The sequence below is a fragment of the Solanum tuberosum genome, unplaced genomic scaffold (assembly GCF_000226075.1).
Source record: "Solanum tuberosum cultivar DM 1-3 516 R44 unplaced genomic scaffold, SolTub_3.0 scf00201, whole genome shotgun sequence".
Taxonomy (NCBI): domain Eukaryota; kingdom Viridiplantae; phylum Streptophyta; class Magnoliopsida; order Solanales; family Solanaceae; genus Solanum; species Solanum tuberosum.
The window spans coordinates 405,064-419,854 of NW_006239126.1; the positions used below are offsets into that span (position 1 = coordinate 405,064).

General features: G+C 33.0%; 1 protein-coding gene across 1 annotated transcript; it reads right to left on the minus strand.

Annotated features, from left to right (window-relative positions):
• Positions 1–1,043: 1,043 nt before the first annotated feature.
• On the minus strand, positions 1,044–9,697 carry LOC102589801 (uncharacterized protein At1g04910). The gene is made up of 9 exons (XM_006355451.2): positions 9,147–9,697; positions 8,082–8,193; positions 6,371–6,447; positions 5,987–6,075; positions 5,677–5,866; positions 4,546–4,727; positions 3,789–3,891; positions 2,101–2,429; positions 1,044–1,751 (listed from the first exon to the last, which is right to left on the minus strand). Exons 1-9 carry the CDS (start codon positions 9,420–9,422, stop codon positions 1,340–1,342), a joined length of 1,770 nt encoding a protein of 589 aa, XP_006355513.1. The 5' UTR covers positions 9,423–9,697; the 3' UTR covers positions 1,044–1,339.
• Between the last annotated feature and the right edge of the window lie 5,094 nt (positions 9,698–14,791).

The window sequence follows — 14,791 nt, forward strand, 5'->3', positions numbered from 1 at the left end:
GACCAAAACTTGCGCAAATGTTAGTTTCTGTGTTAACTAAGTGAATGGTTTATAGATGATCATCTTTGTTTCCTTATTTTGGATCAATGTTTTTTGGCAAATGTTAGTTTCTGTGTTAACTAAGTGAATGGTTTATAGATGATCATCTTTGTTTCCTTATTTTGGATCAATGTTTTTTGGATTGATTTAGGATGTTGCCGCCTTCTTATATTAGAACCCACTGAGAGCCTTGCTCAGAAAATGTAGAGTGGCTGAGCAGTCAAAAGTAACGAGACTCTAAATCTGATACAGTGTAGTATATCTTCACACCAATTTTTCAATAATTAGACTGCCCAATTATTAATCCTTTGGGCCTAAAGTTAACATTCTGACTTTTGTAGTGTGCATTTGACCACTAAGGAGAGTCGTTTGCGGTGAGGTATAAGAATCACATGATAAGTTAGAGATATTAGGTAATCCTTGAATAGTTCATTCCACCATTTTTACGATAAGTTATTTCATAAACATGATGAAATAACTTGTTCCCAACCATATAGACAAGAATCAATGGTTTGCCACTTTGGTTTTGTAGTCAAGTAACTTCACAATGAGATTCGAGGCTTTTGATTTGGAAAGAAATCTTTTTCTACCGAAAATACAAAATTAATTGATTGATAAAACAAATATAATTAAGTTACAAAATTGCTAGTATAATTTGAAATTAACTTGAAATTCTTTTCAAAAGTTATTCAGTAAGATAATTAAATAATTAAACGATTGTCTACATTAGAAAATCCTCCATTGGTGGATAATAGCTTTTTTGTCAACCCCAATTCGGGGAGTTAAAAGGCTATTATATGCATTCTGTGGTACTGATAGGCTAAGAATAATTCATTTAAGAGTTTCAAAAACAATTTTTTTTCAATCTGTAGGAAAAAAATGCAAGGCAGAATATGTGGTATTCAAGTCTGCTTTGAACAAGCTAAACTAGCCTCAACTATGCTTTTGATAAAACTAAACTGCTTCAATTGCAGATGATTGGATATACCTAAAATAAACGAACATAACGAAATAAAAGAACATAATGATTGGATATATCTTCGAGCAGGCAATACAACGTTTCACTCTCCCTACAGTTCTATCTTACAGAACATATATGGACAATTGCAAGATCAGAGGAAGTTACAGATTTGCTGTACAAAAGAGCAGCAAGACTGGAAATATTGAGCACTGAACACCTACCTAGCACTGAATCTTCAGCTTTCTGAAGTCGTAGCAAGTGAAAATGACAGCATGTTGGCGAGGACAAGATAACCATAACAATGCTCGCTAAGCTTCTAACCTACTTATGGTATTTATTTTAGTCGGATAAAGGGTTATCAGGGTCAATCTCATCTATTAAAGACCCATGCCTGTCTCTTAAGCTCCCTTCACTGAATTTCTGAGAGCTCCTTTGTTCCAGGTTACTGCTATTGGATAGGTACCTATATCTCGACTCCGAGACAGTTGAATTCCTTCTTGAAATCTGATATTTGTTCCCTTTGCTTGTGAAGTTAGACAAATTGAATGGTTTCTTACAGATACATGTTGACGGAAATTCATGGAAATCTCCACGGCCTGGTCTATTTTCCTCAGGTTCTCCCAAGAAGCCTCTTTGGCATGATTTGACTTTTCTAGAGAATGTGGCCCAATCCATCTTATCCCGTGCCATGAACAATGCACTGAGCCTTTTCGCATTTGGTCTGATCGTCCTCTTGTGCCCCATGTACCTCCTTTGGTGGGAAGAACACAACAATGAGTATCCAAGTGTGAAACAAGATAGAATAGGAACCAAAATGGTTGAAAGCAATGTGTTAAAATGTATGATAGTTCTAAATTGCAGTTCTCTTTTAAACCTATGAAGTCCTGCAAGAATTGTCAGTACATGGGAATCCATTCGAATCCACTTTGGCATATGTATAAAAATCTAAAGAAAATACCAATACATGACAATTTCGGCAGTGTTATAAAAAAAGGGTGTGGTTTCCCAGGAGAAGACAGCCACTTCCATTCTACAGACTTGCAGCATTCATAGAAGTAAGAAGTGTAAAATCGCTAAAAAGGACAGTTAGTAATGCTTACCTTCTACCAGCAAGGATCTTTGCCATGTTCCCGTTATTGTTAGTAGCAAAGACATCACTTTCATCACATACAATGTAGTCAATTGCAGCAAGACGCGAAGAGTAAGGGAGAAAGGGTTGAAGTTCTTCACCAGCAAGCATCTCTTTAGTATAAAAATTTGGGAAAAGCTCTCTTAGAGGCTGCAGAGTTTTCTCTCCACCATATATTTCACCAGATGCAACATAAAGATATGTGTCATTATTGAAGCCAAGAGCCCGCAGCATAAGCCCGATTTCATGAGGTGTTAGTGGGCATTTCCCTCGTGCTCGTTCTTCATCAGGGCTCAACTCCTGAACCAACAAAATGTACAGAAATCCATTTAGGATTTTCTGCTTTAGTATCATCCAAATTTGGGATGGGGTGGTATCAGGCTGAAAAGCACTCATAGTTTCTGAAGAGGATATGATGTAAAGTTTTTACTGAAGACCCAATTTTAACAACATTGCCTAAAATTATCACTTACTTCTTGTGGTGGACATTAGTCTTTTTGTTTTTTTGTTTTTAACTGCGGTGGATATTAATTTTAAAATGAAATAGTGAAGAATTTGTTGCAACTCTGCAGATGATAGATAACTTTCATAGACAGTAATTACTACTTACTACCAGATAAGATAGTATGGAAAGAACGTATGGATGGCCTATTCTCAGTTAAGTTTGCATATGAAGTTGTCTCAAAGTAGACAACAAGAACAAGTATGGCTGTGGAAATTGACATGGAGAAACAGAGCACCTTAACAAAGTAGAGTGCTTCTCATGGCTAGTGGCTAGAGAGGCTGCTTGACCCAACACAGTCTACAAAGAAGAGCTATGACTATTTGCAACAGATGTGTACTGTGAGAAGAAGATTATGAAGTCGTGAAACACTTATTCATCCACTGCAGAATCACAAATCAATTTTGGCACATGTGTTTGAATATGCTTGTAGTTAAATGGCAGATGCCAGAATCTCCTCAAGACCTGCTACTTTGTTGGAATGGAAGAAGACGATAAAAAAATTGTAACGGCTATATGGTGGATTGTGCGGAGGGGTAAATAAAAGATACTTTTAAGGCATAGATGGTACCATGGTGGCCTTGGTCGAGTGGGAGAAATCAAATACTCTGAAGGCAAAAAGGAAATGATTTGAAGATTAAAGCATAGACGTTTAGCTCTCTTAGGATTTTGGTGTAAAATTGAAAATGTACAAGTAGACAGGATGGCTAACTTCCTTAATTGTTTTCACATGTAGCTTGTGTAGTAAAATGCATATTGTTGGCCCGTTGGGGTTGTATTACCTTTCCATTGCTCTCACTGGATGTTATTCTTTAATGAAATTTTCATTACATTTAAAAAAAAATTAAAAATCATTGAAACTCAATTGATCATTGCTTCCCTAGATATTACACTTTATCTATTCAGGCTAACCTCCACAAAAAATAGCATTTCAGAATACTAACCCAAGCAGTGACAGTGCTTAAGAAGAATATGAAAAGGCCGCAGCAAGGAAGTATTGAGTTTACAAGCTTGGCAATAGAATTGCAGCTCTACAAATCCTAGATAGACAGCATAATGTGCATATGCAATAGACACCTAATAGCACAGAAGTGATATCACCTAAATTTGCGTGTAATTAATACAGAGGCATAATTCTTCAGTGATTGAGATCTTACAGGTAAAGTAGCCCATCGTTTTCTTATCTCACCCAGTTCATATCTTTCCTTGTCGCCCCCACCATAGTAGCAGCCAGAGAATGCCAACATATCAGGTTCAAACCTAAAGCACATAATTAAACACAACAGATATGAATAGCCAGTAGAAATCATAAAGTTGAAGGGGTTGGTCTGTATTGGCTAAGGAAGATAAGTATCAAATGGCATCAGTAAGATGTAAAGTTTCTCAAGTCTAAGTTGAAAATTTATGCCACAACTCCCGGCAAAGTAGTAATAAACTCGTGGGCAACCTCACCCACAGCCCCAGAAAACCTCGGAGGTGAGTCTGAGAAGCACTCCGAGCTTTCCAATTTCTAAGCAATTAGTGAATTCACACACTCAAGTACAACCAAGAAAGAAGGTCAACTACAGGTCCCTTCTAATTGAGGGAACATGGATTTACAGCCAATTTAAATTCACTTTCTTTTTTCCCCTTTTGTTATCTTCATTATCATGCTGCGGAGAGAGAACTCCCAACTCCTGAATTGAAGACAAGATCCCTCCTTACAGTACAACAAACTTAAACTGAAGTGCGCGCGAATAGCTCCATTAAAAATTAAACACGCACATGAAAAAGATGATCACGTCAAACTCAAAAGGCCTAGACAGTTGCAACTTCAGTTCTAAGTTTTATTTTCACTAAAACATCGCTTACTTAAATTGCTTAGTGAAAAATTAAGCTAAGAGTATCAGAAGGCATGCACTAAGTCAAACTAACCTCAAGTGAACTGCAATGAAATGTTTTTCCATCTTTCGCATACGGAATACAAGTTTCTGACCAAGATTCCTTATGGGTTTTGTGAATCTTAAGGCATGATAATTCACACGGCAACGCAATTTTTGTAGCTCTTCATCAAGGTCACTAGCAAGTCGATAGTCAAACTTTGTCAGCTGAAGAACCTGCATGCAATTCGGAGCCCAAACATTAACAAAATGTTAATATAGTCATGCACTTCCTGGAATCCTGTTTTACTTTAATAAGACTTGATCAGCGTAGGTGAACTATGATGTTGATGAACAAGAGAAACAAGGAAAGTTCAATTTAAAGAACACGTTAAGAGATAGTGTCGCCTAGTTTGCTTCCTAATTGGCTAGGTAAACTGCCTTTCAAGAATGATACTTCTTAGAAAAACATAAATAGATATGACGTCCATCTCCAAAAAAATAAAATAAAAAATAGACATGACTAGCTCTCTCAGAGATAATTGATTGACTGCTAAAAATATCTCTGGACTGAGATAAAGCATAGTGTTACTTTTGAAATGAAATGGAAAGTATAATAGCTAAGTCTATTACTTTTCCACTTCCCCATTTGCCCAGAAATATGAATTATTGTCCTTTCAATCACACAGTTATAGACAGAGACCTACAACAAATGTCATGATCATGTTAACTAATGACCACAACAAAAGCCTTAACAATGCTGAAAAGAGCTTTATGGGAAAAAAAGATGATGAATTGCCTGACCATGTCATTATCTTTTATAAATTCCAAACATGCTATTATACGGCTAGGCCCAAAAAGAAGAGCAAAAATGGTATATTTTGGCAAAAGAACTAACTAGCTTGGAAACAAGTTCAAGCCATGTCTGAAACTGAGACTGGTTAGGTCAGCAATGGGCTAAGCTAATATTAGGAGAGCAGAGAGATTTAATCCCTAATCAAAGTACATCTTTTGCTCTTGCAGGTCTACATAGAGCTCACTGAATAGGAGGTCAGGCAGCAAATGACACACCATTTCCTAAAGTGCAATACTATTTCTTGGAATCATCAGCTCTGACAAGAAACATAGCAGCTAGCTTAGGTGTTTCACAGATATGAAGTGTTGTTCAGCACCAAAGATCACTTACCCGTCTTCTTAAGAGTATGGGCAAAACTTGCTCCAAGTAATATTCAGGCTCCGATTTTCTAGGAACTCGCATGGTATATGGGGGTTTTTCCATTGACATCATGACCTTCTCTGGAACTCTTTTTACGATTGTGACATCCTTTGCAAGGTAAGAGATGAACCAACCAACATCAAAAATGTTGGAAAAATCACTGCAAGTAAACAAGCTGTCTCAGTAAGAAAAAATCACAAACTTGCTTAGGATATTGTGATCTACCTTAAAGGTAAGAAATGCACATGCTCCTCCAATAAACTAAAAGAAGCAGACAAACCTTTCGTCCTTCCAAAATGAATGATGATCCAATTCAGGTACAACTAAAGTGGCATTGAGAATCCGCGCAACAACTACAGCATCAGTTATCTGATAAGCAAGAGATATATTTCAAAATTTAGATGATTGTGACATGGAAGTAAAAGAGCAAAACAGAAATATCACAAAACCCCCAAAAATAAGAGAATCAATAAATGTAAAATCAATTTTTTTTAGAGAAAGTCAAGTAAAATATACTAGGTAATTTTATGGTGGGCAGAGTTAGCCGGTACCAGCGCTTGGTGGGAGGTAGCAGGTGCCTCATGGAATAATTAAGGTGCCACTAGCTGGCCCAAACACCACCATCATTAAACAAACAAACAAAAACCAAGTAAAATATACTTACGCCAGTTCTTTGTTGGTTGAGACCTCCACTAGTTGCAATAAGTAAATATCCGTTGGAAAATCGCTCACGCACAGCAGCTACATTTCATTTTGGTAACATTATAGAAGATGGTTATTTTCACTATAAGTAAGGAGTAACAATGGAAAATATGGAAAACAGATGTGTGTGCCATTTGCATGATAGAGGAGACAAACAAAGCCTTCAAGAAGAAATTATCACAGCTAATCACAAAGATGCCCATAAAAGGTTTTGAAAAGCCTAAATCTCCTGACAGCTAAGCTTTTTTTCTTTCTTTTTAAAATAAGTAATGGATAGTTTTAATAGTAATATCCAGCAAGAAGAGAATTCTGGGAGAGGATTACAAGCAACGTGTAGCAAGATTACGTGTAGTTTAATGTAAGAAGTAAGTCTAACATGGCTGCAACACCATTTATATCATTCATGTAGCATCATAATGAAAACAAAAACATACATCTTTGTTTGAGTCTAATTTAAGATCAAAAGGTCCTTGAATTCCTTTCTGTCCATGAGCTTGATTTCATACACTTCAGATTTACCTATAGGGTACTTATGATTTAAGATGACTAAAGTTTATAACAGATTTGGGTCAAGTAGCTGATGAGTTAGTTACATGTCTTACAATTTTAATTTAGGCATTAAAAGTTCTGGACTTTGGAATACATTCTCTATATCATATGGCAAACCAAGTAATCAAACAAGTGACAAGACAAGCTCCAGGAAAGACATATTGATAGTAGTGCCACCAGCTCACCTAGAGTTCAAAGTAACCTTATGCTTGGTAAAGCTGAGAACAATGAAGTTAGGGGAATAAAGGTAAGGATTGATGGGTCATGGGCTATTCGAGTTGAGAAGGGGAACAGTAAAAGAGTACGGCACTCAGGTCCCCAATCCTTAGAAAGTAGGATGTGACAAGTTAATTCTCTCTATTTAACTTCCTTGCCAAACTGAATAATAGAAAAAAAGAACACAAATCAGGCAGGGGATAATCTCTTGCTTGAACAAGATAATGTAATATACTGCTATAGTTAACTAGCACTAATGATATTATCTTTCAGTTGAAATCATAATGAAAGGTGTAAATGTAACTCCTAGATCTTCATAAATTTAAGATGCCAAAGCCATCAAAATTTAAATGTAACTACACGTTCTGGTCCACTGTTTACTCATGGATACTAACAAATTTTCAATCCTAATTCAACACAACGGACGATGAGACGCATCAGGTAGATACGTTGATTACGATATTGAAGGAGTGATATATATGATGCGAACATCAAATATTCCAGCACATATTTTGGAAGTGATAATGATACCATCAATTACAAAAAAATAACAGCCAGACCACCAAGTAACGATCGTAAGAAGGGACTCAACGAAGGGAAATTCAAGAGGAGTAAAGTCACTTGTAGTAAATGTGGTACATCAGAGCATAACAAAAAGACTTGCCCAATATTGCTTGTCAGAATTAACATTGATGTATTATTTTCAATTATTTTTTTTGTTGTTTTTTGGCAAGAATTCTGGAATTTTTTAAGAATGTTAATTGCACTTTTGTCCAACTTTGATTAGAAAAAAAAAACAGTGTCAAATCAGGTTCATGTTTAAACTAACAAATTAACTCAAGCCAATAACAAAAGGAAATAATTGAAACAGTATTCCAAGACACCATGTAAAGCACTAATAAACTTACAAGAAAAATGAGGGCCTCTCTCAGTAAAATGAGGGCCTCTCTCACTGCATCCGTAGTAAAAACTTGAATACCTTGATTTCCAAATGTCAATTGATGCACGATGACTTCCATCCTGGAAAATGTCATAGAACAAAAATGTGTTGCTTAAATACACCAGGACACACAATGCAAAAACATAGTTTTCACTGCCATGCATGTTAGTGTCGTAGCCACAAACATTTGCTTTTCCAATTAACTTTTGGGTCAGATTAACAGCACCGGCATAACAACTCCAGCATTTTGTCATTTCCACATGAAGACACACCCTTTCTTAATGCTTCTACTACAACTACAATGCCTCAACCCCATACTAATGAGAATGGCTATATGAATCCTCAATAGTCAATATGCATTCTGTAAAATCTGGACCACTCTGTTCCAATACTCAATAATTTAACTTTTAAGACAAAAAAGAGGTTCTTTGGAGGAAAAAACAGGCAATTAAGAGTGTTCTCATACAAGTATTTCCCTAAGTTTCTACCGACATTCAATGCTTGCAGGTGTCGCCTAAGCAATCTTTTTGTTTCCATTATGTTATATTCTTCAATGATTCTACATGAAATTTCCAAGATATAGTAGGCCAACTTGTACAAAGTCCCTCATAAAAAGACAAGAGCTCCTACCTCCCCTTAAAAAGAACACTAACACACATTTAGAAAGAGGCCAAACATCACCACTGGTTCTCCACATTCTAGCTATATATGTGAGTAAAGGCCAAAAAGATTTTAAAAAATTGAAGACCACATTATCAAATATCAATTGTAGCTAATACTAATTTAGCTGGTGGGAGATGGCACGTATCCCGTAGAATTAGTCTAAGGTGCGCGAAAGCGAACAACATGATTATTAAAAAAATTGAAGACCACATTATCAAATATCAATTGCAGCTAATACTAAGCTGGTGGAAGGTGACAAGTATCCGTGAAATTAGTCGAGCTGCACGAAAGCTGAGCTGGACACCACGATTATCCAAACAAAAAAAAGGGTCACAACATAAGGGTAAATTTAAATTTTTGGTTACATTACCATTTTATAGAACCAATTCCTTTTAACGATTCGCTGAGAGTACCATTCAACATTAGATGCCACATGTCCAGTAAAGAGTGAAATCAACCCCAAAGCAAACAACATAAATCCACAAATACATGTCCATGAGATCGGCCTCCGCGACTGCGACGGCGACGGCGACGCCCCATACGACGGCGACTGGAAACAAGAAAACACAAAATGCTGATGATGCACCACCGCAGCCAGATTAGACAACAACCCACCACTATATTTCCACACTTTGGCCAAACCCATTAGCTTTCGATCTTCTGATAACACCCTTTTTGCTCATATTACCATTACCATCAAACCCCACAACCGTAATTTTTCAAGAAAATTTTGAAAAAAATCACATAAAAATGGTGTAAACTGAAATTACATTCACTCTTCTCTTTCTCTGCAGCTTTTTCTCAAGAAACCCAAATTGAGTTTTCACTGTAGAGTGGGGTTTTCTAATTTCTACACAAATCTGTAGAGTTGTTCAAATGGGTGGAGTGTAAAATCACTCTTGTAGTATTTTTTTTATTTTCCCAAGAAAAAAAATACATGAGAAATGTGAAGAATAATCAGTGTAATAACTATTCAAACAATTTGATTACATTATTTATTTAAATATTACTTACATTATTTTATTCTAAATATTCAAGCGCAAATTATTAGTTTACTGTCTTAAAATATTTATTTACCTAACTTATTTTATTTTATTCTAAAAGGAGTTTTTAGATACTTAATTTAAAGGTGTTTTCAATACTTTTCTCTATTGAATTAATATAATTTAATTTATTTTTTACAAAACGCAACATGACAACTAAAGAGGAACAAAACGAGTAAATTAAAAGGGGAATTGACAGAGAAATAGGGTGTTTACGAAGAAAGGTTCATAAATGAAGGTGAATGCTTAACGGCGTTTAATATTTGTTGGAATGGGCAACTCAACTTCTATTTTTTTATTTTAATTTAATAAATGAATGTCCAACTTAGGCTAGAAAAATGAAAAAATGGAAATATTGTGAAAAAAATGAATATATATATACAAATACAATCCTTTATAATTAAATTTTAAACATAACATCATAAAAATCTCTTCTATCTTATTTTCAAATCTTCAACAACAATCCAGTGTAATTTCATAATTTTGGTCATATGCATTATTACTTTCTTATCAAGAGTACTATTATTATTTTTTATAGAAAAAGTGATTTTGAAGAATAACAACTTGTAATTTAGCTAACTTATTTGAGATGTATTTTTAGTAGTAGTAATTTGCAGTTGACTAATATTTTTATAAAGTATTTCTACAAGTCAAAATACAAAAGCTGAAGTTACTGCTAATTTTTAATTTGAAAAACATAATTATAATATGTGTAATGTTATCATTAAAAAATTTAGAACACTTATTTGGAGGAGCTATTTTTTTCCAGCTTCAACTTAAAAGCATAAAAACGTTATAGATTATTATTCAAAAACACTTATTTCTTCACCAATAATCTCCCTATTTCGATGAAAAAAATCTAAACAACAATTTCTAAAATTAAAACCTACTTGAGAAATTAGAGGATTTTTATTTTTAGACTCCCCTCATCACCATGCACATGCCATGTTACAATGCCCTAAATTTTATCAACTATATTTGTTAGTTTCTTTCTAAAAATGGATGAGAAATGACATGTTATTTTTTTAAGATAAAAACAATTTTAGCATGAAATATTTGCTCTCTTTTGTTAGTATATGTAAAAAAAAATTCAACTCTAGCAATTTAAAGCACATGTACTATAGCATATATAAAACTATAAGAAGTAGTAATAAAAAAAATTGGACTTTTGCATTATCAAAGTCTCTGCATGGGATGGAAACTAACACATGTGTTTTGGACCAATTTTATTTCATAATTTAAAATCATTATTTAAAAAATTAATTAACATATAACCAACACCAATTATTGTGGGATAATAAAAAATCATTTTTAATTAGAGATTTCATATATTTTTTAGAATGAAAAAATTCTTGTTATAAAAACGTTGTATCTAGAAATAAGTTTTGCAATTGACAAATTTAAATTTAATCGAACCCTAACGTGAATATCCAAAAAAATAAAAATGGACCAAATAAGTAGAAGTCACTATCAAGACTCAAAGAGTCCACATACAAACATCTTTTCGAAGCCAAAAAGATATTAATTAGCATACGACATGCACTATTTTTGTCGGTAAACTTATTAGTTTTTATATTTATGTTTAATCAATGATAATATGACACGTGTCTTAAATATAAAATACATTAAATAGGAATAATGTTATATTCATTTTATTTGAGTTCCTTTATTTGCTAGTATATACTTTAGATCAATAAATTTTTTGTGGTTAAATTTTTTTCTAGAATCGAGAATTTAGTATATCGAATTACTCTACACTCTGGAGTCTAGACCAACAAAAATTACAAATACGGTTTATGCACTAATTAAACTAATGAATACATGACATATTTTTATATAATTTATTATTGATTATAATTAATTTATATGTATACTTAGATTATATAGCTTATCACCTACTCAATAGTAAATTATCATATTTTGTTGCGTGCATCGTGTTTAAATAAATAAAAATCCCTAGACCTTTGACAATATGTAGTAATAGTATTACTATTTCATATTTTCCATAGCATTATTAAACTTTTTTTTAATACATATAGGCCAAGTGTAGAGAGAGTATAATGTATTTTGCTTACCATTTACATCATAATTTCTTACAATATTTTGAAATAAAAGTTACATCTATTAATTTTTCTATTGAACATTTCAAATTAATTAGTATAACTCTTACTGTAAGTTTATATTCTCCTATTATATAAAAGAGAGTTTCAAATTGAAGCAGACACGTCTTCGTCGAAGTATTTGCTTTAGCAAAGACAATTTCAGATTGTTATTTTTTAAAATCATTTCTTTTGTTCTGATTTAATTAAATTAGTGTATAATTTTTTTTGAAATTATGAAACTCGCTTTAGCTATCTTTAAAGTGCAAGTTTTTTTCCCGCCATGTGATTATGAAACTAATTAATTAACTAACTCAAGGACAGAGGAACTAAAGTATCATGATCATCATTATGGAATTGATCTCTAATGACGTTTGACTAATTAATGAACTAGTGCTCTCTTTTAAAATACTTTGACTGTAATTAGAGTACTACAAAGGGCCCCAAAGAGGATAATGATGATTTCTTTATTAGTGCTTTTCCTTGAGAGGATCGCAACAACAAAAACATATTCAGTGTGAATAGATTTTTCTTTATAAATATTTAATGATAATTTAGTTAATGTCATTACATTTAGAGTTGCTAAAACCTTTTAACAATATTTATATAAAATGTTTGTTTTTAACTACTCATATTTATTATTATCAATAAATATAATACGGTAATTGGCCACTAAATTCTTTATTTATGGTAGTTGATGTCTAACAGTGCACAATGAAAATAGGACGACACATTTGTTTTTTTTTAATGTTTTATTAATTTCAGTTGTAGTTTTTCCGTTGCAACTCAAGTTGTTTTTGATATTGTGAAATCGTAAAAGATAGTCCATCTGTTTCTAATTACTTGTTCATTTTTAAATTGACACACCTATTAAGAAAACAATTATTGATATAGTGAGTTTTGAGTGAGGGGGGGGGAGGAAGAATGGAAAGCCCGAACTTTATTGATGGGACATTTTGATCCCCTTTTCCTCTCATCCTCCCCCGGTTCTGGTTCAGGAAAGGGTCCCTTACCTTCTCTATTTCCTTCCCTGTGATTGACTGCTTTTTCTTCCTTTTTCCATACTTCAGGAGGAAGAGACATTTTTCCCCTATTAATTGTGAAGTATATGAATTAAAAACTTAAGATTTTCAAAAGGTCCAACCTTTTTCAAAATAATTAATTGAGGGTATAATAGCTAATTACTTGTCCACTTTTGAATTGTCACACCTATTAAGAAAACAATTATTGATATAGTGAGTTTTGAGTGAGGGGGGGGGAGGAAGAATGGAAAGCCCGAACTTTATTGATGGGACATTTTGATCCCCTTTTCCTCTCATCCTCCCCCGGTTCTGGTTCAGGAAGCGGTCCCTTACCTTCTCTATTTCCTTCCCTGTGATTGACTGCTTTTTCTTCCTTTTTCCATACTTCAGGAGGAAGAGACATTTTTCCCCTATTAATTGTGAAGTATATGAATTAAAAACTTAAGATTTTCAAAAGGTCCAACCTTTTTCAAAATAATTAATTGAGGGTATAATAGGTAAAAAGTTTTTGTCATTTCTTGATTTGTCAAAATGGACAAATAATTAGGGACAACTAAAAATGAAAAGTGGACAAGTAATTAGGGAGGGAGTAGAAAACGACGGAATAAAAAAGAGCAACTTTCACATATAGCAAACATAAAAATCATATTTGTATGTTATAGCTATAGTTTGCATAATTGCGCTTTATGTTTGCTATAGAGCTTTTGATTTGTATAATTCGCTACAAACATTCAATTTTATACAAATTGTTCAGTATTGTATAAATTCATTTATACATTGTAATTTGTATAATAAGATCTATATTTGTATAATTATAAGTGTATAGGACGAAAATATATGTATTTGTATTTGTATATACACTTTTCTCTCGCTTTATACAAACACAAACGCATTTTATACATTTTATACCGAAATGTATAAAAATGACTAATTGTATACCGAAAAATGGCTAATTGTATACCGAATCAGATGGCAATAAAAAAGGGAATGTTTGCTGCGAATTACAATTAAAATAAACTATGGCTATAACATTTAATTTGAATTAATAGTTTGTTATTTCATACAATTTTCCCAATAAAAAATGGTGACATTTCTCTATTTTTTATTATTTTTTATTTTCTTATTTTTTAGAAAGAAAAATTAGATAACATTGAAGTAAACACGAAAATATATATCTACTGCCCTAAAATTGTGGGTCAGAAAAATAAAGACAACATCAACACGAAGGGCGGAGCCACAATCATAGTTATAAATATGATATAAAATAATAATATTGGTTTTAACATTGGTTTTTATAAACTTCGATTTTGTGTTAAAAATTCATTAAAAATATGTATAAATTATAAATTCTGACTCTGATTCAATGAAGAAAAGAAATAGCTTCAGTTTCATGCATGATTATTAAAAGTTTATCTCATCAAAATACTTTAATTTTACCTTATGAATTGCCTCGTTCTCTAAATACCTTTTGCAATATTATTACTTTAGACACTAATACAAGTTTTGGTGGGATTTCTCCACTCTTAATTACGGGTTTAGGGTCGGGTCAGCTGTTAGGTTAGAGTCCATAGAAATGAGAAAAAAATTGTTAGAAGCTAGTGTTACACTCAAAAATATATGGGATTAAATTTAGTACTCTAATTTCAATATTGATATCAAACACCGTATAGGAATAAGAAAAAACATTATTACAAAATGTAGACATAAACTCCAGTTGAACAGTGAAATATACACATATATATAGAGTCACATATTTAAAAATACAAGACAAATCAGTTTATGAATTTATGTGGGGTTTTGTATGTTCAGATGAATTTATGAAGGGGTGGTGATAAAACTGAATGCTTTTAT

Excerpts from the sequence above, each read along its gene's own strand:
- LOC102589801 (XM_006355451.2), bottom strand. The coding sequence starts at position 9,422 with ATGGGTTTGGCCAAAGTGTGGAAATATAGTGGTGGGTTGTTGTCTAAT. Across the intron at positions 4,728-5,676 it reads CCATACTCTTAAGAAGACGG|GTTCTTCAGCTGACAAAGTT; the intron begins GTAAGTGATCTT and ends AATTGCATGCAG. Across the intron at positions 3,892-4,545 it reads TTCATTGCAGTTCACTTGAG|GTTTGAACCTGATATGTTGG; the intron begins GTTAGTTTGACT and ends TATGTGCTTTAG.